The sequence below is a fragment of the Chionomys nivalis genome, chromosome 12 (assembly GCF_950005125.1).
Source record: "Chionomys nivalis chromosome 12, mChiNiv1.1, whole genome shotgun sequence".
Classification (NCBI taxonomy): Eukaryota; Metazoa; Chordata; class Mammalia; order Rodentia; family Cricetidae; genus Chionomys; species Chionomys nivalis.
This window is the reverse complement of record NC_080097.1, coordinates 36,629,375-36,654,920: the sequence shown is the minus strand read 5'-3', so window position 1 is coordinate 36,654,920 and position 25,546 is coordinate 36,629,375. Positions and strand designations below refer to the sequence as shown.

Genomic DNA, 25,546 nt, shown 5'->3' with positions numbered 1-25,546 from the left:
TTCCAAGACTGGTCTGTAGGCCATATACGAACGTTCTTCTCCTCCGAAACCTCCTGATCCCCACAGTTCATCCAATGAATCAGGACCTCTGTTCTCCTACTAGTTTGACCCATTAATCAGTGCTTAAAGCATTCTGCTGCTTTCCGAACCTAAACTCCCAAAGTCCATATCACTTCAAACATGGTCAGGCCTACCACAGCAATACACCAGCTTCTTAGTGGTTCAGCTGCTTGGAAACCCTTACAAAGGAAAACATTTAATTCGGGTATCTTGCTTACAGTTTAGAGGTTCAATCCATTACCATCATGTTGGGAGCATGGCCGCATACAGGCGGACATGGTGCTGTCAATAAGATAGAGTCCTACATCTTGCAGTCCACAGGAAGTCAACTGAAACACTGGGAAGTATTCGTAGCATAGGACTCCTCAAAACCTGCCCCCATAGTGACACACTTTTTTCAACAGGGCCATACCCAATCCAACAAAGCCACACCTCCTAATAGGGCCACACCCCATGAGATTATGGGGGCCAATTACATGCAGTTACCACACCGTGCGTGCCGCACTGGGCCCAACAGGCAACACCCAATAACAAGAAAAGTGGGAGATATAATTCTTGCTGGTCCGCTGATACCCGGAATAAGCTTGAGTTGCTCACAGTAAGGAAGAGAAAGTAGCTCCTAGGGAGTCACGTCCTTTCCTTTCCAGTTCCCTTCTCACATTCCATCTCATAGACATCCAAGCCCCCGCAGGTAGCTTCCCGTTGCTCTCTATGTTCTAGTCACGCGTCCGGCCATCACAGCTCTCCAGCCTCAGCATAATGTCCCCCTGAACTGGCTGTGGTCATCCCATCAGTCTTATGCTTCCTGAGTCCAACAAAGCCATCTCCTGCCTCCGGGCTTCCATAAACTTGATCCCCTCTACCTGCCGTGCTCTTCCCTACTATGCATGCTGGACTCTTGCTCATCCTTCAGGCCTCAGTCGAAAGGCCTCTCCTTCTGGTAGTCATTCTTGTCCCCCTTCTTCTGATGGTGTTTCCATCACGGTACCTTGGCAGCACTTACCCAGGTGTGAGACGGCTGGGTTTTGAAAAGGGTACATCAGAAGAAGGGACATCAGAGTCATAAGAGACATATTAGGGAGGGAAGGAATTAGCAAGCATTGGGTTAAACTGTGAAACAGGTGAGAAAAAAGCCTGAAACGGTACATGCAGACATCGCTTATAGCCGCGTGCGGTGCACACCTGGAATTCCAACACTGAGGAGGCTGAGGCATGGGTGGAGCCATCCTAGACTAGATGAGACCCTGTCTCAAAACAGAAAAGGAAGGAGGGAATAGAAAGGGGGAAACTTTTTGTAGGTAGCAAGGCTTCAACCTGCATATGTGATGAATCACATAATCCAACAAAGCTTGCTGCCTGTGGTCTTAATGTAAATCAGTATGCCAGACCATAGTTGTGAGGCTAGGAGCTATTAGAATGACTGAGCAAGGGTCAACAGAGAAATTGATGCTGGATTCTTCCTGTGTGTAACCATCTAGTCACCTTTAGGTTTATCACCTACTTGCCCATCACCCTTTGGGAAGCTTAGCTCTGCAGTTTGGTTCTCAGTAGTATTTCAATGATGGGCAGTTGTCAACAGCCTATGAAAATCCCAGCTGATGCTAACAGCTCTGTGCTGGCTGAGAAGTGCATGCCCCATCTGGACCATGGAGGGCTTCAGCTGTGTCCATGAAAGCCAGACTCTTCCAGGATGACCTGAAGATAGAAGTGATACTATGTGTGCAGCCCGAGCTAGAATTAAACAGAAGAGGAGGGTTGCGTGACTCCATGAACAAGGTTTGTGACATCTCGTCACTTCCCTAGGGGATTGTACTTGACCTGTGACCACAGATGTGCAGTTATCAGCTGAGGACCTCAGTCTGTCCTGGTGTGCCACTGGGGCTTTCTCTTCCCTCGAGCCAGCTAGAGTAGATCTCGCCTGCTAGTTAGAACAGAAGAGGGAAAATGGGCAGGCCTGGTGAGCCTAGTCTCAGGTCGTCTTATCCTCAGATCGTATTTGTCACCTTGTTGTCAATTTCTTATTCCGTCTGTTTGGCAGAACTTCCCACATTTTTCTATTCATAGACTTGGGGGGTTTTGATCTTTGCTGTTAAAAAATGTATGCCCCCTGGGAACTCTCAACAGGCCTGCCCACTTTCAGTTTCATCAGTCGGGCCCAAGCAAAGCTTGTCATTCCAGCGATCTGATAGAATCAGTTTATCAGTCCAGGGAGCATGCGCCAACACATTCACATATTAATATGCAAGCTGAGATGATCAGTTATGCAAACCTTGCTCCAACACATACACATCTCATCAATTAAACATTCCATGGCTTTCCTTCTCGACTACTTTTCCAACAGGCTTCCTGCTGCAAAGGAAAGGGGCAGAGTGGAGAAAGCAGGTAGCAGCAGAAGGGGCCTGTTAATAGTCAATGAGGGATGCATGCCTCAAATACAACAGGTATGAATGAAAATTGAAAACCATAGTGTCAAAGATAGTGAAGGCCAAGAGCCCTGCTTCTAATCGTCCTTCACTCTCTGACCCTTGGCCATCTGGATCATTTGTTTTCTGGTTAGAAACTGAAATACATGATTCTAACATGCCCCCTTCTCACCCCACTCTGCCCACACAATGCTCTGCTATCTCCTTGCCTGAAAGACCTCATACCAGATTCAAAACCCTTTGCCATTCGGGCTTCCTCCCTGAATCCCGTCAAGTCTGGTGGGACCCACAGCCATACTCTCTGCATGAGTCTTTAAAAACTACTAATTAATTTATGTGCATCTATTTTTTGTTCTTCTAGAATGCTCTTGTACCAGAGATGCAGGCCATGTGCACTCACCTCATTCTTACCTCACCACAGCACACCTGAACTTGGCACTGTTGGTGAAAGCACACGGGAGTCCTGAGTACAAGTGTCCATCATTGGCCAGTTGTAGAGGGAAGCACTGTCTGTAGAAGCACGCACATGCACACACGCGCACGCACACACTCAGAGTCCTGACTACAGTATCTATCTATTGTTGGCCAGTTATAGAGGGAAGCACTGTTTGTAAAAAAAAAACACTCACAAGTCCTGACTCTGAGTATTCATCATTGCGAAACTGGTGTTGGCAACTGGACTGAAAACCAATAACATCAGAACATAGTATGAAGGTTTTGGGGGGTGTGTGTGTGTAGTGTAAACTGTGATCTCAAACTGACTTAACACTAATAATGGATTCTCTTTAAACTAGAACACACAGAATACATGTAAGTTATGAGATCTTAGGATTATCTTATTCTTGCTAGTCTTATTTTAGCCTGGAGGCTGTAAGAGTCTCGGCCATCATGCAGCCTAGACTTGTACACTTAGGAGAGAAAGTGGCAGCAGCCTCATCTCCAGTCTTCGGAACAGCAAACGACGTAGATGCTTTTGACTGGGTCTAAAGAGACCCTGGCTCTAATCTCAGCTCAAGCAGTAATTAGCCATATCCCCTCAGGAAACTCTTCTAAGCCCGAGTCTCTGCATCCTCCTCTCTCTGATGAGAAGGTTTGCCCAAATGATCCCCCGAATACCGTCCAAGCCCATAGCCCTTACCATATGAGCAACTGAGACCCTTGAGCGGTTCCGGATCTCTAAAGGCAGGAGGGCTGGCAGTACCCACGAGATGACCAGTTCTCCTCGGGAGCAGGTGGCCATCCCTGCACACGTGCTGACACCTCACTGTGGTGGCCACCTCTATGGAACTGCTGTGTGGATCAGAAGCCACATTGCCACTGTATGATCGTGAGCCCAGAGCCCTACAGGTGCCAGTGCTGGTTAGAGTTATTGTTAGAGACAGCTCTGCAGTGCCCTGACACCCCTCCTTCCACCCATGTCCTCATCTGTTTTCCCGGCTGGAGTTGTAAAAGCCTCTGCTGTTGGGATGAATGATTAGCATCATCCCACAAATATTTACTGGAGCGCTGTTAAGTGCCAGGTCATATGCTAAGTGCTGGAATGAAGGATGAGGGTTTCTGACCTCCCTGCACACCGTGGTCCCCCTTATAGGCAGATTGGTGTCCTCCCCCACATTTCTTCTGCCTCAAAAGCTCTCTCTGAAATCACGTCCTCCTCAGAAACATCTCAGGCTAAATGTTTTTTATTTCCACCAAGGGAAATTTGGTTCCTGTGTCCCCTGCTGTCGAAAAAGAATTTTATGAAGTGTTAAAATGTTTTCCCATGTCTGTAGAAGCCATCGCCATAGCTCATCCAAGGGAAGGGGGTAAAAAAGAAATCTCGGTAATGCCTTAGCAACTTGACAGCTTTTCCATTTCTCTTCAAAATCATGCTGATAGCCATTATTTACTAATGCAGTAGACACTCAAATATTATTTCCACTGTAAAGGAAAAAGAGCAGAAAACACATCCTTTGATCTCACGGAATAAATATCCAATGGAAATAATGTTGTATGAAGGCTTCCAAATGAAGGCTGAGCACCAAATGTTCTAATTCTCACAAATACCCAAACTGACAGAAGATTTGAAACGTTTGCCACAACGGAGTGGACCCTTTTTAGGATCTTTCTTTTTAATTTTACCAAAAATACAATTTTAAGTTTAAAATAAATTTTAAACACACACACAGTGAGAAAAATTAAGCCTTACTCTCTAGAACAAACACGAACTGGGGAAGGCTCCATTTTAAGATTCCATGTGCTCCATTGTCACAATGAAGCAACTCAGGGAAGACAGCTTTTATCTAGTACTAAGACCTAATAGCTTGATAGACCCCCAGCCCTGGGCACCAAACAAAAGGCGGATGCCAAGTGTGGAGCGGGACATATCTGTCAGTGGGTTAGGGAACAGATCTTGGCTGCTTTGGACAGACAGAAGCCACACATTTTTTTTTCTCCAAAATTTGTTTAAAAGGAAGACTTTCGAAGTGAGAACAAAGCACCGTGGGGCAGAGGATGTGCTCTTGAGGCAGAGAGAGCGTCTTTGCATCATTTTACCAAAGGAAGAAATCATCCCAGGAGGAGTGTGGGAGTAGCTGGAATGTGAGTGGATTTCTTCTGAGACCTAAAGAGAGCGGACACAATACTTAGGCAGCGCGAAGTTCGCTGACCGTGGACCAGAGATTCCCAGCACTAGAGAGCAGATCAATAGTGCCTAGTGCAGCGTTTCTCAACCTGTGGGTCGTGACCCTTTCCCAAGGGTCTCCTAAAACCATCAGAAAACACAGATTATTTAAATTACAATTCATAACAATAGCAAAATTACAGTTATGTAGTAGCAACAAAAATAATCTTATAGTCGGAGACCAGCACAACACGAGGAACTATATTAAAGCTTTACAGCTTTTAGGAAGGCAAGGGGAATGTAGGAGAAGGACAAGGCCTGCCAGAGCCACATGCTCAAGTGGGTTAGTGTCCCTTTAATTCTTGTGGAATCATTCAGAGCCGGTGGAGGCCCAGAAGAAAAATGAATCACTACTTGGGCATCGCCAGAATGGTAATACTCTCAGAATCTAGTCTTGTCCTCTCCTTCCAAGAGATGACTCTCCACAGTGCACCCAGCCGCAGAGACCAGGGCCGGTCTCCGGAGCCTGGACTTGTCTTGGTCGTTTGTACAGGAAACTGCAAATGCGGGTGTCGTCGGAATGGGAATGTGGTTGATCCGTGATCCTCTCCTTCTTCCACCTGTCAAGAAAAGCCAGACGCAGTGTCTTCTGAGCTGTGGTTGGCTGGGGAGAGGAAAAGAGTCTGAGAAAAACCAAACCAAGCAAACAGAATGTGCCGGGAGGATAAATCAGAGAACAATTTAACAATGGTTCTCAAGATTAATAATTCAGACCCTCTTTCACAGTCACCGCCAGAATCTTTTAATAAAGATGCTCATGGAAAGACGGCAGAAGCCATGTCTGAGCATGCTCGTTGCAGCGTTATTAGTGGTAGACATTCCAGCAACTTCCGAGCTACAGCTTAAATGAGACAGGGCAAGGTGGAGGAACAATCCTAGCGTTTTATGAACAGGCCAGAAAGCTGCACACCTGTGTACCGGATGCATGCATACCGTCTTATCCTGCTGCCTATGCCAGAATCTGCCGGCATCCCTGGCTGTTAGAGAGAGAAGCTGGGGAAGGGGCTCACGCTTGGAAGATAGTCTTCCTTCTCCTTTGGTTTCCTTTGTGTTACGTACATATATTACTTTTGTTGAGTCAATAGTGGAAATCTAGTCAGGGAATTTGCTGGATTTATAAAGCCTCGAAAATGCTGTACATTGTACAGAGCCATTGCCTTTATAATCCCATTCATTTTTCTTTCCACGCTTCCCAAAACATTGGGATGTGTGCATTTACATAGGAGCCACCCCCTCACACAGCTAACCAGGATAGCAAGGGAATGAAGAAAAGACAAACACAGAGACGAGAGAAAAGCTGGAATTCTGTGGGCTGGGCTCTCTGATGGAGCCTTAGCGCCTGGGAAGTTCAGCGTGTTTATTATATGCGGTTGAACAGGGAGGTGCGTTCTTGTATACCGCCGAAGAGAAGGCAGCGTTATTACGTACTGATACACAAGGACACAGGGTTCTTATGAAAAGCTGAACAAGGAGGCAGGCTTAGCTCCTCTCAGGAGGAGCAGGCTGTGTAGGGGAGGAGCCTTGTGGAAGGAGGAAGCTAGGGCCGATATTCTCTGCACACACTGTCAACATTGGCACTTATACAGAAGGAAGTCTTAGCCATCCCTCTGAGCCTCACCCGAGGAAGACTTTGCCGCTCCCATGAAGCGGAGGCACAGGGGTCTTTGACATGGCCACACGTCTGTCAACAGCATGCTTTTACTGGGACTTCATCCGCTCCCTACACAAGAGCATCTGCTGTCCACCTTACTGGACTAGGATGTGTGCAGACCTTTATGCCATTGTCTACCTAATGTTCTTGTATTTATTTGAGCAGTTTGACCATTGCCTGCTTGCTTGGAATTTGCCAAAGATCCTCCTGTTTTTTAAAAATATCTCTGAGTATTCCATCCCCTAAGAGAAACAGTTGTTTTGTCGCATCTAACCAGGAAGTTCAGAAATCAAGTCTGAGGCTGGCATTTGGGGCTTTAAGTTTAGCGGGTCTACAGTGAATTCAGTGTCACTTGATGTGCTTGAGAGTCACCTCAAGGCAAAGCCCCCAACTGTCCCGTCATTCGTCAGCTCTTTCAGATAGATAGGCCTGCCATTGTGTTCTGCTTCCGTGGCCTCCTTCAGATAGGCCTGCCATCGTGCTCTGCTTCCGTGGCCTCCTTCAGATAGGCCTGTCATCGTGCTCTGCTTCCGTGGCCGCCTTCAGATAGGCCTGCCATTGTGTTCTGCTTCCGTGGCCTCCTTCAGATAGGCCTGTCATTTTGTTCTGCTTCCGTGGCCTCCGTCAGATAGGCCTGCCATTGTGTTCTGCTTCCGTAGCCTCCTTCAGATAGGCCTGCCATTGTGTTCTGCTTCCGTGGCCTCCTTCAGATAGGCCTGTCATCGTGCTCTGCTTCCGTGGCTCTCATCCCAGCAGCTCCTCCTCTCAGGCACCAGCTCAGGTCCACTAGGGAGTCAGGAGTTTCAGCACCTGACTTACTGCCGCCTCCTCCACGTGGCCAGTGCTCGCTGTTCTCCTTGGGCATCTGTGACATCTCTGGGACCAAAATCACTGATAGAATCCTCTCCCTGGCAAGTCTCCCACCTACGGCCAACCAAGATCAGTTCTCCCACTCCATCTAAAGTCTCTTTTTTTTTTCTTTTGTCCCCCCTTCCCATGAAGAATTCCCCACCCCCAGCCTTTAGTGTTTAAAGACAACAATAACAAGCTAGGGGAGGGAGGTCAACTGTTTCATTTGATATGTGCCTTTGAAAATCCCTTCTGAGCTATTCATGGAGGATTTGGAAATGTGTTATCCCTTAAAAGCAGAAAAGGGAATTCTTCTGAAACCTACAGAGTTAAGGCTCTATCGTGAGCCTGATAGCATTAAAAACAAAAATTAGGCCTGCAAGATTTTGTTTGAGGTGCTTTATGCAGCAAAGCCTGCTGCCTGAAAGAATGTAATCAGTTGCTCCAGATATTTGGGGCACTAAATGGATTTAAGTTCTTTTCACAGCTGTGTAGCTGGAACACGGGATATTGGAGGTGCCGGGCTGTGGAGGAGAAGCAGGGAAGGAGAAAGGACTGTATTCTTGCTAGTACCTGCCTTTCTGTCTCAGTGCTTTCAATGCTTCTCTGCCCCATACAAAAAGTTCAAAGATCTTATAGAGCCCCAGAATCTGAGATCTGCACTGGATGCTCCACTTCCCCTCCAGGGGGCTTGCTTAAATGTCTGCATACGTGGCTGTCCTGCCCTGAGCCCCTCTTCCTCTGAAAGACTAAAAACAAACGCCTCTCATGATAGAAAATCCTGGAACTCGTGGGCACACTCTGTTCCTACTGAGGAGCCCCAGGGTACCTCCACTATCTCTCTCTAGTGCCTCTGCCCTGGTGCTGGGAGATCCCTTGCAGGGGAGGATGCTAGATGGCCAAGACACTGGAATTGGGTCCCCATACCCAGTAAGACCTCACGTAGCACGAGGTGATGCCAGAAGAATCTGAAGGTGCACAAGGTGAAAGCAACATGAAGATAGGCGCAGCGGTGCTGAGAGATGGAGACCTGCAGATAAGACAGTGAGCTACGGGTACACAGGGCTGGGAAGGACAAACAGTAGCTGGGACTGTGGACTACTCCCCTGGAGGCAGGAGGCTTCTGCTGAGCTCAGCCAGGTCCAAGCACCACATACTGGATTGCCAAACCACGTATCTTTTTGCCATTTCCAGTCTTCCAGGTCCATCAGTGTCTCATACAGGACAGCCATGGACATTATAGCAGGAGAGATGACACAGAACAGCCCCCAGAATTAAAGACACTTTAACTTGGGGAAATTATATCCTGCTTGGTGGTGTCCCCTTAAATTGATCCACTGGAGATCACAGATTCCGATTTGCAACCAGTCAATTCTGCCATGAGAGTGCCTGCCACAAAAAGAATAGGGGACAGCGGGGAGAGCCAGGCTGCTAGACTGGTATCCAGTGGCCCCACGTGGGCATTTTAACTAAAGTTTATTACAATTCCATAAAATTAAAACTAAACATTTAGGTCAAATTCCTGATGCAGTTTTCATGGAAGCTGCTTGCTGAGATAGTCACATACCCTCCTATAGATTCCTTTAGTGTGTATAATTCAGTGGTTTTCAGTGTATTCCCTTAGGCTCACAGGCACCATCACAGTCAGCTGTAGAACAGGGTCATCTCTTTAAACATTAATACACTGTCATCGTGACTGTCACCTCACTACTCCCTATATCCGTCTCTCAAACCGGAGACAAGCACCTCCCTTCTATGTGGTTAGTTCCATCTTCTGGACACATTCGTGGAGGGAGCTGTCATCTGGGGTTGATGATTGACTTTATTAACCAAGCATAGTTTTCTCAGGGGACATCTGCCCTTTAATAAGTATCAATACTTCAAGGTCTTCCATGAATCTCTATTCTACACTGTGGTATGTCTAATTTTCAATTATTACATTAGTGTGTAATCTTTTCATATCCTCTTTTGGTATTCCGAGTAAGGCTACTATCAGTATATTTTAAAGTAGTTAATTAAGTTATTTTATCAAGAGAAAAGTCTGTTCTACACTCAGCATATGTCCAAACATCTGAGGATAGGGGAAAGTACAAAGGAAGGGTTATAAACTAGTTTTCAAGAGATGTTCTTATTTGTGTGTGTGTGTGTGTTTCCTACATGTGTGTCTTTGCTCCACTTGATGCCTGGTGTCCATGGAAGCCAGAATAAGGAGTCAGATCCTCTGGAACTAGAGTTACAGACACTTGTGAGCCAGCATATGGGTATTGGGAATTGAACCCTGTCATCTGGAAGAGCAGCCAGTGATCTTGGGGTCAACTTTCCAGCCATAAGAAATGTTTTTAACACTGAAGTACAACTATGTCTGTGTGCATATTGTGTGTCTGTATATGTGCACATGATTAGCCTATGGGATAATCACAAGTTGGGATTTACAGCCACACAGTAATTGGCAGCATCTTTAAGGCCATGTGCCCCTTTCTCCTGTTTGTGTAAACGTGCTAGGCAGAGTAGGCTCACTGGGATGGCATTTAATGAAGACTGGCATCCATGCAAGCATCTGGAGAGGTCATCGCTGACTTTTTCATGGTCCTCAGAAAACCCAGTTTACACAGAACACAAAACAGGTTGTAGGCAAGAGTTGCAAGATGGGCCTGGAAAATCTACATTTTCTGACTGAGAGCTGTGTCAATAATAGTTCCAAATTATTGGGGATATATGCTTTGTTTGTTTGTTTTAAGAGGCATGCATGGTGCAGGTTTTAAGCTTCTTATCTGACACAGAATCTTGGAGTCCTTCTTGCCTCACAAGCTGCCAAGGGTGGCAAAGGCACCGTATAGTGTGCAGGCCCGAATGTGTTCTTCCACAGCACAGCTGTGTGTATCCTCTGCTGCCTGTAACCCGTCCTCTGAGCAGTGAAGTTGTGGTGAGCCTTTAGTGAGCAATTGTGTGTGGCTTCACTGTGTGTAGAAGGAGCAGTCTGAACGATGCCAGGGAAGCGTTAAGTGGTAGTGTGGATCACAAACTTCTTGAGTCTTTCACAGAGACGATGGAAGGCATATGGTCTTGACCTGTGACATCAAGATTAGCACCATCCTGATTTGTGGTTTTAAAGCCGTGCTATCTTTACATCGCAGTTTTGGGGACATTCTCTTTGAACTGTCTTAACACATTTCCTAATGAACAGACATCTTGCTCAGAAGGTTTCTGCCTAAACAGGAGCCTGAGCTGTGCCATGCAAATGCTGTGAGTGGTTTTCAAACCGAAGTTGAGTTGCACCATTTTTACCTTTCTGAGTTCTCGTTGTTGTTGTTGGTGGTGGTGGTGTGTGTGAGTGAGTGTGTGTGTGTGTGTGTGTGTGTGTGTGCATGACTATGCAGTAGGAGGTCTCATAAGAAAAGGATATAATTGAATCCTATCCAGTTTTCCTTTTACTTACTTATCTTATTGAAGAGAACTCTGTAAGAGACTGAGAGAACAACCAGAGAATTTGAGACATCTCTTAGAATATCTGGTGTCTTTCTGAACCTCGATTCTTAGTTCCGCTCTACTTGGATGGCCTTCAGCAAACACTCAAGCTCACTATGTATGCCCGAGAGCCAGTTCCCCATCTTTTTTTCTCAGCCCTCCATCTATACCTATTCTCTGTATCTCTGCTGCTCTTCCCAAGCTTGTGTCACCCTGGCTCCCCTCCCGCACATCCTTTTAGCAAGTCACCGGATGCTGCTTTCTATCAGATGGCTCGTTCGCCTTACCCTCATTCGGAGCTTCTGCTGTGGCTCTGCCTTCTTCGCGTCTCCCACACCAGTCAGGCTGGCACGTGTTCCCTGACGATGGCAGCAACTGCCCGTCCTGGATTAGCACACAGTTCTTCCCTGTTTCTTCTCTCACGGCCTTACCCTCCTCCCTTCCAGCAACTTCCATGGCAAGTCTTTTCATAGCTCCAACTTGCAGGCTTCTCTCCTGAGCGTGCCAGCAGTTAAAGCCTAGCACAACGTCGCCTTTTTCCTGACAGGACCCCTCATTCCGTGATCCCAGCTTGGCTACTCTACTCTGTTCTCAAAGTGGTCCAACAAACCTCTCATACAGAGTGATTGTCTCCTTTCATTCTGTCAGAATCATAGCATTTTTATTGTACATGGAAGTTTGTTTTTTCAGATTATAGAAAGATCAGGGTGAAACACTATCCAAAAGTATTTACAGCCAAAAACCACAACCTCCCCTACCCCAGTCCTCAAGACCTCCTTTGCAGAAACAATCTTTGTTGAATGACAACAACAGCTAAGAGTGTTTAAAATTTTTATGTATGGTTTCAGAGATACACAGGTTATACACACACATGAGAGACTACCATAGAGTCATTCTGTATTCTGCTTTGTTCACTAAAGACATTAGACATTGAATTTAACATTCCACGATGATTTATTTCATGGATAAAAATTAATTAGCATTCCTTTGATGTATGTTAAGGCTGTTTGCATGTCTTAGCTATCATGGGCGTTTAGAATGTAACTCAAATGCATAAAACATATTGAAGTAATGTGTAAATTTATCATAAAAATCTAAGTCAGATATATGGAAACCATTAAAATATAGAAACCCATTTTTCCTTCTCCCCTTTTTTTCTTCCTCTTTCTCATTTTCCCTCTTATCAGGGGTTCACTAACTGGCCCCCTGTCCTCAAACTCACCCAAGGTGTCTTTGAACTTTCTTTTTTTTAAAATTGTTTTTATTGCCACTTTGGATGTCAGTATGGCAATTTCTCAGAAAATTAGGAAACAACGTACCTCAAGACCCAGCAATACCTCTTTTGGGTCTATACCTAAAGGATACTCAATCATACTACAAGGACATGTGTTCAACTATGTTCACAGCAGCATTATTTGTCATAGCCAGAACCTGGAAATGACCAAAATGCCCCTCAATCAAAGAATGGATAAGGAAAATGTGGTACATTTACACAATGGAGTACTACACAGCAGAAAAAAAAATAATGATGTCTTAAAATTTGCAGGCAAATGGATGGAGCTAGAAAACATCATTTTGAGTGAAGTAACGCAGATCCAGAAAGACAGATATCATATGTACTCACTCATAAGTGACTTTTAGACATAAAGCGAAGAAAAACAAGCCTACAACTCACAATCCCAGAGAACCTAGACAACAAAGAGGGCCCTAAGAGAGATATACATAGATAATCTACATGGGAAGTAGAAAAAAGACAAGATCTCCTGAGTAAATTAGGAGCATGGGGTCCATGGGAAAGGGTAGAAAGGGAGAGGGGAGGCAGGGAAGGGTGTGGAGAAAAATGTATAGCTCAATAGTTTCATTTCTTTATCATCTCCGAGACCTAGGCCTCATTGGAAACAAGAATGCTATCTGATGTGGGCATTTCTAGTTATCAGCTGCCTGGTACCTTATCAGACCCCAGGTGTGTGTTAAATGAAGGAATGAATGAATTTACTTTATGGCCTTCAGTAATCAGGTCCTCTCACTAACTGAGGCACATACCTGAGTGTATTGGATGTTTGCACCCTTATCAGGTACCATCCTGAGCCAGGCCCTGGCTTCTGTTCCCTCTCTCTACTCCTCATGTCCACCTGTGGTCCATCTTCCCTCCAAGCCTTCCTCCATTTGTGAATATGCATCATTTACTCCTTATGGTATCATCCTCGTTAGGAGTCTTCTCTAGCAGATAGCAGAATTTCTATTATCCCCACCCAAGTACTAACCCTGAACGCCATAACTTTTCTTCTTTGAAATGGGGCCAATCAAAGAACCTTGCTGTTTAAAGCCATGGAGCCTCAGCGTCACCAGTCCTGCCTGTTGACTTTGTCTGAGAGGACTTCTGGCTTCTACAGGCTGATGCCCCAAGAGACAGCTGAAATCACCAGTGATCCCAGCCTGCAGACAGAAAAAGCCAGCAGCGAGGCTGGGTGTCCACCCCATGCTGCACACTGAGGGTAAAGGTCAGATTAAAGTCAGCACTTATGGTGGTTCAGGGTGGCAAGCCTGAAAGCTTTCTGAGGCAGAACAGGGATGTCTCAGAAGCCAGGGAGAATGTAAAACCCTGATACAGAAAATGTTCTTAAAACTGAGATAAACAGATTTGTAGTATAACATGAGTGCAGCACAAATTCTAATTGGTCTTAATAATAAAAACCCGGAGTCAGATATTAGGGGGTGAAAGTTGAAAGGCAGAGAAGCAGAGCAGCCAGCCACTGACTGGTTCTCACCTCTATGAAATCCTCAGCCTGAATGGGTATCCTGTCTCTACGAGTCCTCAGACTGAATGCCCTGAGCTCCTGTCTCCTCCCAGTTTATATTCCTCTCTCCACCCAGCCATATTACTTCCTGTCTCCACCTCCCTAGTGGTGAGCCACCACTGCTTGGCTCTATTTCTCTTTTTGACTGATTCAATCTCTTGTAGCCCAGGGTGGCCTTGAACAGAGGCAGAAATCCATCTGCCTCTGTCTGCTGAGTGCTGGGATTAAAGGTGTGCACCACCACTGCCTGGCCTCTACGGCTAATTAGTGTGACTGCGCTCTGATCTTTAGGCAAGCTTTATTTGTTAAAGCACAAACAAAATATCACCATAAGTAAGGATGGGGATTTTCTAGATGAGTTTATAATTGAGGTTTTTCTCAGGTACAAAATAGCAAATACTAATATTCCATGTGAAAATCACTGGAGATCAAGGCCAAGAAATATTTATTAGCATTATAGGAAATACTAACAGTGTCATGAGAAATGGAACATACCTTATTTCCCTCTAGCACAGTGGTTCTCAACCTTCCTAATGCCGTGGTACTTTAATACAGCTCCTCATGTTGTGGTGACCTCCAACCATAAAATTACTTTCGTTGCTACTTCATAGCTATAATTTTGCTACTGTTAATAAATCATAATATAAATACCTGATATGTGTGATATGTGGCCTCTGTGAAAGGATCATTTGACCCCCACCAAAGGGGTCATGACCCATAGGTTGAGAACCACTGCTCTAACATATCATGGACTTGTTCATTTGTGTGCTAATATTTTGCCACTGAAGGTCACTCATCTTTAGGGGCTTTGCTATTGTGCCTTTTTTTTTTTTTTTTTAATGCCTGAAGATCTGGAAGAGAATTGAAGTCCTCTTTTTTATAACAAAGCCTCAGGAATCACTAAGGAATTGTGGGATATAGTGCTAGCATCCATAAGAACTGAATTCCGTATTTAGAAGTTCAGGTTTACTCATGTGACTGACTCAGAGCACGTGTGCCCTTACCCCCATGCTTTCCAGATCAATCAACAACTACTCAAGCAAGGCCGAGTCTACAGTTGGTTGCCTCCATACCTAACATTCACTCAGACCCCATCCTTTCCTCTATATAATTTTTTGCAATCCCTCAACATTTTCCATCCAAATAGCACTGTCCCTGGAGATTACAGTATTGATGGATGAAGTCAAGGTGATAGAATTAAAGCCTCAGATGGTGTGAGAGTCAGGAGGGGATGTTTATGAAAGTGGTTGTGGAACAGTAGAAGACGGGATGGGCTCAATCGAGAATACTGAAGTCAGACCCGCAGGTGAGAGCTGCTGCCCAGGTGAGCTTTGGTCTGTCTTCACGAGGAATGGGTAGCAACAGTCACCAGCCAATAGGCAGGAGGACTGGCTTCAGTCCTGAGAAAAAAAAGTGGGGAGGTTCCTTAGGCTGAGGAAGTTATAACACAACTATTTATGCCCCCAATTTGGACCTTGGACACAGAGGCTTCTTCAGCGGGTTGTACTTAAGCCCTTAAGATGGAGAACAAAGAAAAATGATACATGTTTGGTTTTTGGGCTTCAGACTCTCCACCCTGATCTTACTTTGAAATCCCTAGATGGGCAGGACTTTATATACCTTTATTTGTATGACAGTATCAGGGTCTATATACGTGTAGACCTAGGTCTGTAATCTGCCATATCAGATTCACAAACAACGCTAAAGGATGCTTGGAGGTAGATACCCATGATCCTTTCCCCGGTCATCCATAGAATTTGTTTTAACCTAACGTTATGGAGACAGACTTGAAGGGAGACATCCCCAACCTTGCTAAACTGTAAGTACAAAAAGGCACAAGTTGGATGGATATTGATGATGTTGTTTCTATTGTGACATCATCCATAGACTCCTAGTGTCTTTGCTTTGCTTCCCTAGAGTGATCACAACATAAATTACTTGTCTTGTTTGACTTCCTTGTTCACCAAAGTTGAGCAGATTGTGGCCGTTTTCAACGCTTCTACCAGACAAAAAGCTTGGGACCATTTCTCGAAAGCTCAGCGCAAGAACATAGACATTTGGCGAAAGCATTCCGAGGTTGGTGATTTTACTGTTCCTTTCTAACCACCGTCACACAGCTGGATTGGCAGAGAATAGAGTGGCTGTAGCCGCTAATGGTTTTGTTACAGCAGGCAGCCCTCCTACCACTGTCCTCATTGTCCCCTCCACATCCAGCTCTACTTCATTTCTCGTCCAGAAAAGCAGCTGCCTTCACACTTAGAACATTATCTCCTCCTCTCCAAAGGAGAAAAGAGTCTTTCCCATTCCTAGTAAGGAGCTCGCTCAAAAACAAACCAAGATGCTTTAGCTAAAATTAGATGGAAATGTCTCTATAAGCCAATCAAGAAAGCTAACCGTTAAGTACAGCGTTTACCTTCTGTGATCTATGTGGTGATGACAGTTGGCTCTTTGGGCTTGAAATGACAAGCATGCCTTCCTCTCCATATCGTCTTGTCATCAGCCATGCCTTGTCCACTGGGCTAGCCAGGAGGGTCTGTCACCTCTCTCCCCAGAGCAAAGCTCATGGTGGGGGCAAATGTCCAGGCTAGCTGCGTTCACAGCATCAATGCATGTGCGGAGTGTGAGTATCCCCCGCCAAGGAAAGAGGCCACACCTTGACTTTCCTTGCTACCTAGACAGACCAAACTGTGTTGTTAGTCATTGGTCATCCAGCTGTTATTTTTGACTCCACCTGTAGTGTACGCTTTGAACCTGTAATGTGAAAGTAAGTATCCCGTCTTCCTTTGCTTCTTCTTAAGTGAGAGAATGGTTTTCACTTGGATGCTGCGTCATTTCTAGCATGTTAATGTTCTCTAAGAGACACTCCCCTCTCTCAAAAATCACAAAGTTATAGAAGGTAAGGTTTATTTATGTAATGCTTCTGACTCCCACTTGGAAAAATAAATGTTTTATGAAGAGTTTGAGGAAACACAAAGCACTGTGGCATCAATCATCCGGGTAGCATTTTAAGTGCCCATTAACTAATGTTAAATTGCAGTTGAATACCAATGGCACTACATGTAATAACCACATGAATACTAAGTAGTTTTTTATTGTCACTGTTATTATGGCGAATACTGAGTAACTTCACAGTAATGGGATGCTGAAAACCCTAGGGTAGTTGTTGGTAAGGGCGTTTTTAAGTGGTGGTCACTAGTGTCTAAGAAGGTGGCTGATGACCGATCCAGCTTGCTTCCACTGTTGGGGAATGTACGGAGGAGGTAGGATTTCTCTTTCATTTTTCAAGGGCTCCCAAACCAAAGGAAGGGTAGGTATAGTTCTCTCTGACACCAAAATACAACCCAAGTTAAAGCTGATTTTCAAGAGGGGGCATTAGAAAGAGACCTCTATTTATGATGCAATAAAGAGACTGAGGGTTATGAAAACTCAATGAGGATTCAGATTTGGGAATGGCAAACCTTTGGATTATTTTTAAACATTCATATAAAATAAAATGTAACTAAGGAAATTTTAGCAGACACCCAGTGAGTGTCAGTATGCTGAAAACATGTGGGCACAGAAAGACCATTCTCCATGTGGGTCAGTAGACATCAGATACTGGTGTTGCCTCCTGCCTGGGCCCCTTTGTTTCCCATCTCTCGCTCTCCCACTTCTGGCGCTGTTTAGAGCAGGGCATGTCGGGCTGCCTGCCTCTGTCAGAGAAATCCTACTTGCTTTCTCCATCCTGGGAGACAGAATGGAGACTCCAGAGGGCTGGAATGCCCTTCTCAAAAGTCCCTCCTGCCAGTAACCAACCTTATCTCTTGGAAAACATGAGAAAACAGAATTCTAAATTACCTTTTATTTTTTCTCTCCTACATGTTGCTTAATTGATTAAATACCAGTTAGTGATTTAACATTGTGGATCATGTCTCAGCTGCATATAAGCTTGATAATTGGCCTAATTTCTCTGCATTCCCATGTACAGCATCTGCTAATTACCTGCAACACCTCTACAGATTTATTAGAGTGTTAGCGATTTACTGCTGAACCACGGGCACCCTGTGGAAACACCCTAGGTTCCCCTCCCTTCAATATCTCCCCTTCCAGCCACCTTCCCCACAAAACAACTGTCATGTGACAGTTTGTCTTTAATTGCAGAACTAAGCAACCGCCCCCTCTGCCTTGTTTATTCTTTCCAACTGATTTCTCCTTGTTTTGGCTTTTTTTTCAAGCCGCCTCTTTGGTAATTGAACTCTTCAGCAATAGAAAAATTAGCTGTCCGTTGCCTAGAAATTTCCCCGCTAATCTCATGTGGTGTCTTCCTCCAAGACCTGGCAACCTTATTTAAGACAGAATCAGCCCTTCTTCTTTCTGGGTGGCATGGTCACAAAGGGAGGTGTTTATCGTGCCAATGATCTCTAGTGACTGCCCTGTGACTGTCTGCTCTCCTACTTCCCTGTCCTCCACAAGGATATAATTCCTTGGGTGCAGAGGTGTCCATTAGAATACTGCTAACAGCACGGAATTTTCTCCCATCCTGTGGCAGTTCAACTCTGTGAGCTAAGGAAAGACTTCTGAAGCCAGGGCAGCAGGGCAGGCCCACTGAGTGGGCAGTGGTCATGCCCCCAATGAGTTGGTGGAATTGTTTACTTTTATTGTTTCTCATAGACTTATTATAAAGTAAAAGTATCTTAAGTATTTGGCTTTTAGTTAGAGGCGTTTAAAAGAAGAAAACGGAACAATGGAGACAATGGAGGCCTTTCCCTGTTCTATCTAGGTCTGTTTGAGAACAGTACATGCTCTGGGAACAGAGTGTATAAGGCGTCACAATTCCATAAAACACACATGGTATAAATTAATGATATAGCCAATTAACGTAAACAATTGCAGCATTCTGATTTTAGGATTGGTAAGGATTTTATGTGTAATTTGGTACTTTTCACAATGGATTTTCTAAAATACCATTGCAGCCAAATACGCTTGTCTTAGTATTATCCCCCTTTCCGTGAACAGAAGCTCAATGAAATTTCCTGACTTGATTTCATCCACTGCTAACCCCAGTTCCCTAGACATGGCAGGTCCTCAGACCACAGATCTGTAGTTAAAAAAGTAATAGCTGAGCCATCACTACCACAAAACTACAGCCCCGTGAACACAGTAACAGGCTATAGAAGAGAAGACCTCTCTGTGTTTGATTCATGTTATGTCATGAATATATGAATGAATGCTTGGATAAATCATATCTAGGCAACTACAAATCAGTTCAACACAGTGTCTAACATGAGAGCAAGAGCCTTTTACATGCAGGGCCAGGGAAATGGCTCAGTCTGTAAGCAAACGTGAGGACACACGTTCAGATCCCTATAAATAACTGCATAGCCATGCACCTGTGGTCTGGAGCTGGAGACGTGAAGACAGGAAGTTTCTAGAGCTTTATAGCCACCCAGTCTGAATCAGTGAAACATTCTGTATCAAGAAAGTAAGGTAAAGAACAAGAGAGAAAAACATCAACTTCAGTCTCTAGACACACACACACACACACACACACACACACGTACATGCCGCACATATACACTAAGGGCTGGAGAGATGGCTCAGAAGTTAAGTAGCTGGCTCGTCCAGAGGTCCTGAGTTTAATTCCCAGCAATTACATAGTGGCTCACAACCATTTCTAAATGAGATTCGGTGCCCTCTTATGACACGCAGGCATACATGGAGGCAGAATGTTGTATACACAATAAATAAATAAATAAATCTTACAAAAATAAGCTGGGCAATGGTGGTTCATGCCTTTAATCCCAGCACTCGGGAGACAGAGATAGGCAGATTTCTGTGAGTTCAAGGTCAACCTGGTCTACAAGAGCTAGTTCCAGGACAGTCAGGACTGTAACACAGAGAAACCCTGTCTTGAAAAGAAAAAAAAAAATTTAAAAAGTTGATTAGACCATACATGCCACACATATACACTAAAGTATTTAAATGTCTTAACTCATTTCATCCTTAGTACCATAATGTTTCAGGAAGCAAATTGAGCAAAATCGGTATATAGCAGTATTCTTAAAGCTACGTTAGGAGCAATCTAAATATAGCCTCCTTAAAACCCCATTGCTCACATCTCTGCTAGCCGCTGATGCCACTTCTGTGTGCTCTGTAGTAGCTAGTTCTCTGTAACCTTTCGGTGGCCCTGCCAAAGCAGACATTGTTAATCAGGACCTGCAACTACAGTGAGATCGAACAATGTATCACAGAGCCCTTCCAGTCACTGGCGAGCAAGGATTTCTCCCAAGTCTGACACTAAAGCCTTCAACCGCTCTTCCGACCCATCCCCCTCACAACATTCTTCTAGATTTTGGGTGGGCGCTTTAGGCTCTAAGTGTTGATACGTGAGTCGTAATCTGCCAGAGACCGTGGGGAGATGGCGCGATGACGGTAGCCATGTTTCTGATGTTCATGCGCCCTGTGCTTTCAGGAACTCCGGAACGCTCAAAGCGAGCAGCTCATGGGCATCCGCCGTGAGGAGGAAATGGAGATGTCTGATGATGAGAACTGTGACAGCCCAACCAAAAAAATGAGAGTCGATGAATCAGGTAATGCTGGCAACTGCCAGGTCCCCCAGGAGGCGTCATAACGAGCCCCGAACCTTATGTGGGGAAGAAGCGTGAGGAAATGGCCACATAACTCACTTTTATTTGAGTTACACTAAACTCATCTTTTGAGTGACTACATTTTATTAACAGAACGTTAAACTCCTCCTTGGGAACGCGATGATTTACATTGCTCCAGTTGTTTCTCCATATGTAGATCTCGGGCTGTTATGCTTTTTTTCAGGGATGGGTGCCGGTTCCCATAAAACCCCTTTTCCAGAAGGTGGCAGCCGCAGCTGATGCCAAATTACAGGTGAAACTCGGTCTCGGTCCATGTGCTTCTTGCTCAGGAATTGTTCAATCCCTAAAGAAGCTTGCTACGCTCCAAGCCAGCATGCTGGAAAATTAACTCTTTCCCCCAATACAGTTCACCTAACCTTTCATCCAGATGGGGGCCACACGTGGTACCAAGTGAGGAGCATCCACTCCTTGAGTTAAGAGTGGAGCTCAAGGAACGCCTTCTCTGTGCGCTCTGCCTTATCTAAGACTGATTCACACTGTCTCCGAGATTCACATGGGAGTCACACCTGTCTCCGGTTTCTAGCTCAAAGACTGTAGGCGACTAAAACAGAGGACCTTGGCCAATGTGTTGGTAGAAGTGTAGGGGTAAAAGCAAAGACCTCTCCCCACTTTGCCCTCTGGAGTCTCTCTGGTAGGAAATGACGCTAGGCAGACTATATAGAAGAGATACGCTTATTTATGATGTGCATGGCTAAATGCCAAGTGTGACCACTCGCCAGCCCAGTGCTACATAGTGCTTATATGCTATTTTTGCTATGGAGGGGACAAGGCAAGGCAATTCTGGGTAATCGTAAGTGATTTTTAGGAATACTCCGTGAACCTGGAGGATATGGGACATAGAACTTAGACAAAAATCATTTGGGTGTCAGAGCAGACAGCGGACGGTCAGTGGTTCTCTGTGGATGTTATGTAGCATCAAACACAGTGTTGACAGACATCAGTCTCTCTCCTGACACCATCAGGACCCACTGAGACACACTTGCAGGACATGGAAGTAGGACCTGGTGTTCTGTGATGAAAGATCTTTAGGGAAGCCCACTAAATACTTTCTGACATTGCAGAGACATTGTCCTAGAAACCCTGGCTTCCCCCAAAGTCCCATCCTTGAAGTTTCTTTAGAAGCTTAGCATGCAAGCAAACACTGTCTCTCAGGGACTTCCCAGACCCATTGTCTGCAAGCTCCCCCAATGTTTACACCTCTCATTAGGTAGAGACATCTTTCTCAGGACTGTTCCACTCTAAGGCTTGGATCCCGTTATTGGAGAAGTCTGTCCTTATGGGAACTTCTGTTTTGTAAGTCTTCATATATGAAAAGAAGGTATAGTCATGTGATTTTTAGAAATTCCATGTGCTCCTGCTATAAAACGTTTCTTTTCTACATAGTTTTATAATTTTTAAAGTGAAAACTGAGTTCTTAAGATCCTTAACGTTAGGTGTAAAAGAACTGAGGGAGTCTAAAATTCCGTGCTGACCCTGTGCCTTTTTTGTATATGCAACATTTCTTTTTAAACAGCCCTCAGATTTCCTAGGGAGACATGCATGCGATTTCACAGTTTGTTTAGGATAGCCTGGCATCAGGATGGATAGACAGTAAGCTCCCTCGGTCAGTCTGGCAAATCCCATCAGCAATCATACATCCACAGAACTTCACTTTAGACATGCCCACAGAGGTGGCAAGGACCTGAGCCCTCCTCAGAGGCCAGCAGTCAGTCCCCCCTGGAGGCCTGTTGGAGAGCCATTTCCCAGACCTCTCTTGGTTTATGCACAAAGCATCCGATGAGATCATGAAGCACAGCCTACACCTTAAAGGTTTCCCCAGGCATGCTACTTGGTCAGCAGAATTAATGAGCAAATGCAGTGCATGCTGTCTGCCACGTACCAAGGGAAGAGATGAAAGGCCTGGAGTTCAAATGCCAGGCCCCAGCAGTTCAAAGTTCTTTTCGTGTTTCTTCAAATGAGCTGGGCCGGAGGACGTGGCATGTGGCTTCGGCACAGACTGATTAAAGAAAGAGGAAGCAGCTGACCATCTTTATTCCACGGGGCCCTGGAGATCCTGCCCACAAGCAGGCCATTCTTTTCCTCTCAGCCCTGAGTACTCAGGGACATCGCCTAATGGCAAGAACTCCCAGCTGGTCTTTGGACTAAACCATGCTAATAATAACGACTTGAAGCAAAGTTGGAGGAACAGGGACAGAGAGTTCAGAGCCTAAAGGAGACACCTTTCCCCACCACTCATTCTTAGGTACATACGTGTGGCTGGCTGTCACCCACATGGGTGCTGCTTCCCCAGAATGCCCTGCTCTGGTGAACTGATGGGAACTGCAAACAGCAAAGTGAGGTTCGCTCCCCTCTGCAGGAGCCATCTCTGGCCCAGCTTCTCCCAGAAGAAAGTTTCTCTCTTTTTCTTTGCTTCAAGTATCCTAAGGAAATAGCCGACCCAGAAATTCAGAGAAAGAACACCCTTCAGGGAACCTTCTGCCTGTGATTGGAGGACATGGCGAGGCCGTATTCCTCAGGGTGGTCAGACTGGAGCTCCTAGTGCATAGCATTCCCCCGCTAGGACAGAGAAACTGCAGCAGGCAGGAGATTGCCAGTGAGACGGAGAGGACAGTTGGTTATGCATATAAGGGCTTGCGTGATACCTTGGGTTTTCTTTTTTTTTTGGTTTTTCGAGACAGGGTTTCTCTGTGGCTTTGGAGCCTGTCCTGGAACTAGCTCTGTAGGCCAGGCTGGTCTCGAACTCACAGAAATCCACCTGTCTGCCTCCCGAGTGCTGGGATTAAAGGCGTGCGCCACCATCGCCTGGCTGGGTTTTATTTCTTAATAACCAAAATATTTCAATGTGTCTCTGCTTTTCTGGTTATAAAGACTTTGCCATCCTGCTTTTTACTCTTTTTCTGTGTAAAATGATTAACAGCGTATCTTTGGCTAGAGTTCCCTGGTTCTGCTTTAATGTAGTTCTTGGCAGACCGTTCACACTTTGTCATTGGTGGGTCTTAAGAGGGAAAAGGCATTCATTGGAGCAAGGCTAAGATAGTGATGAAAATGGAAATGGTTCTGCTAATAAACTGAAAACCATGGCAGGTTTCGCAAAGCATCCACTGACGAAAACCGGCCCCTCCTCTGGAGCCTAGAAAGCTAACTTTTGATAAGAATGAAAATGGGTTAGCCTTTGATAAGACAGCAGCAAATGGGTTAGCTTTTGATAAGAGTGTGAATGGATTACTGCTTAGTTTGCCTCCTGCTGGAACCAAGCCACATCTAGTTAGTTAAACCCATGTCTAGTCCTCCGTCCACCCCTGCTACCTTCCCTGGCTCTGGCCTTCCATCTTTTTCTCTCCGTGGAGGTGGGGGCAGTTGCATACCAGGACGACAGGAAGGATGCTGTACCTGGGAGGCTTGCCCTGGAGGAACCAAATAAGTTTTAGAATTGTTCGAGTTCAACAAGCCATTTGTATGCGGGGGCGGGGGGGAGGGGGATGGCTTTTGATCATATGAATAAGCCCAAGCGCAAAATAATTACTCAGTAGTGTCCTGCTTGTTGTCTCCATTGTTCTCCAGCACCTGGCCCCAGACCGGTCTCCAAACAAATATGTTGACCTTGACTCGCATCTTCCCCTCCATCCCATCACATTGATGGCATTCTTTCACAAGACAGTTAACACTGAGAACATTTGCCCGCCCTGATTCAATTTAAAAGGCACATGTTAAGATACATACTCAATGAGAATGCTTCCCTTTGCCCAGACATTCAGAACTGTGTTCGAAACTCAGTGTCACTGGCTGGATAGGCATCTTTCTGCCTACCGAAGGAAGGCATTGGCAAAGCACCATGATGGCATGGTGAAGGCATTGTGCCTCCAAACAGAGAGAGTTAGACCTGGTACCCCTGCCCTCCGGGGTACCATAAAGCGTGGTATGTTAATTAAGGTACCAGGCTGAACAATAGGTGTGTCCTAAAGCCAGGAAGCTAAGTGTGGCATCACCCATCCCTGTCTTAAGGCTATGCCGTCCATCCACTCTTCCATGCCTGTTCAGAAATCACAAATTTTAGAAAAGAAGAATGAAAGCATCCTTGCTTGTAACTGACAACCCTTCAACCATTCTGTAGTATATAACAAATGCTTTGAGATTCTAACTGAACCTCTCTGAAGCTCTAGGTTCTTGGTATGAATGTGTGTGTCCCTGTGTGCATCTAGGCATGCATAGAAATGTATAGGTCAGAAGACCTGGAGTCACTTCCACCTCCCGCCTTGTCTCTTGCTATTTCTGTCACCATGCTGCATATTCCAGACTAGCCAGACCTCAAGCTTCCCGGTGCTTCTCAGGCCTTTACCTCCCACCTAATTAGGTATGACCTCATCTAGCTCCTTCCCCCCTACCCTTTTCTTTTTAAAGTGGGTTCGGCTCTAGGGATTCAACAGTAGAGTCTCAGGCTTGCACGGTAAGCGTTTCTGCCCACTGAGCCTCTCCCTACCCACAAACACTTTTTGAGCAATGAAACTTTGTCTACGTTGTCAATTGTCCATAGAAATCCACAATACCCTTTTATTTTATTATTGTTGTCTTTCATTTCACCAAGAAGTTGAACAGTGATTTCCAGTCAAATTAGAGAGTCAATGTTAATTAGAATAGCAGTATTTGATCTGAATAGTTGTATGCACAGCAGGATGCCTTGGGTTTAAAAATATAAATATTAAGGTCGTCTTTGTCTGCCCCCTTGATTTCTTGAGTTCCAAGATTATCTCTGATTTTCTGTTACCAAATTCCCCTCATAATTAGGTTCTGAAAGCCCAGTGGGGATGCCCCCACTGGGAGTCTGAGAAGAGGCTCACCATAGGCTCTGCACCAGCCAGGCACAGGAGTTACTAAATACCAAACTAGAGTCCTTCAGCGGACTAAAAATGTCTGTGCCGAAGGAAGCTTGCCTAAGGGTCTCTTGAGAGAGAGGGAGAGAGAGGCCTGAACTGTGCTCTGGGGCAGCTATCCAC

The 25,546-nt window shown here is 45.3% G+C and overlaps 1 protein-coding gene across 2 annotated transcripts in view; it reads left to right on the top strand.

Annotated features, from left to right (window-relative positions):
* Enox1 (ecto-NOX disulfide-thiol exchanger 1) overlaps window positions 1-25,546 on the top strand; it is a 561,234-nt gene that overhangs the window by 441,182 nt on the left and 94,506 nt on the right. For both annotated transcript variants that reach the window (XM_057786570.1, XM_057786569.1), the window contains exons 11-12: window positions 15,878-15,984; window positions 20,360-20,477. In XM_057786570.1, coding sequence (XP_057642553.1) covers window positions 15,878-15,984; window positions 20,360-20,477 — 225 coding nt within the window. The remainder of the gene's footprint in view (window positions 1-15,877; window positions 15,985-20,359; window positions 20,478-25,546) is intronic.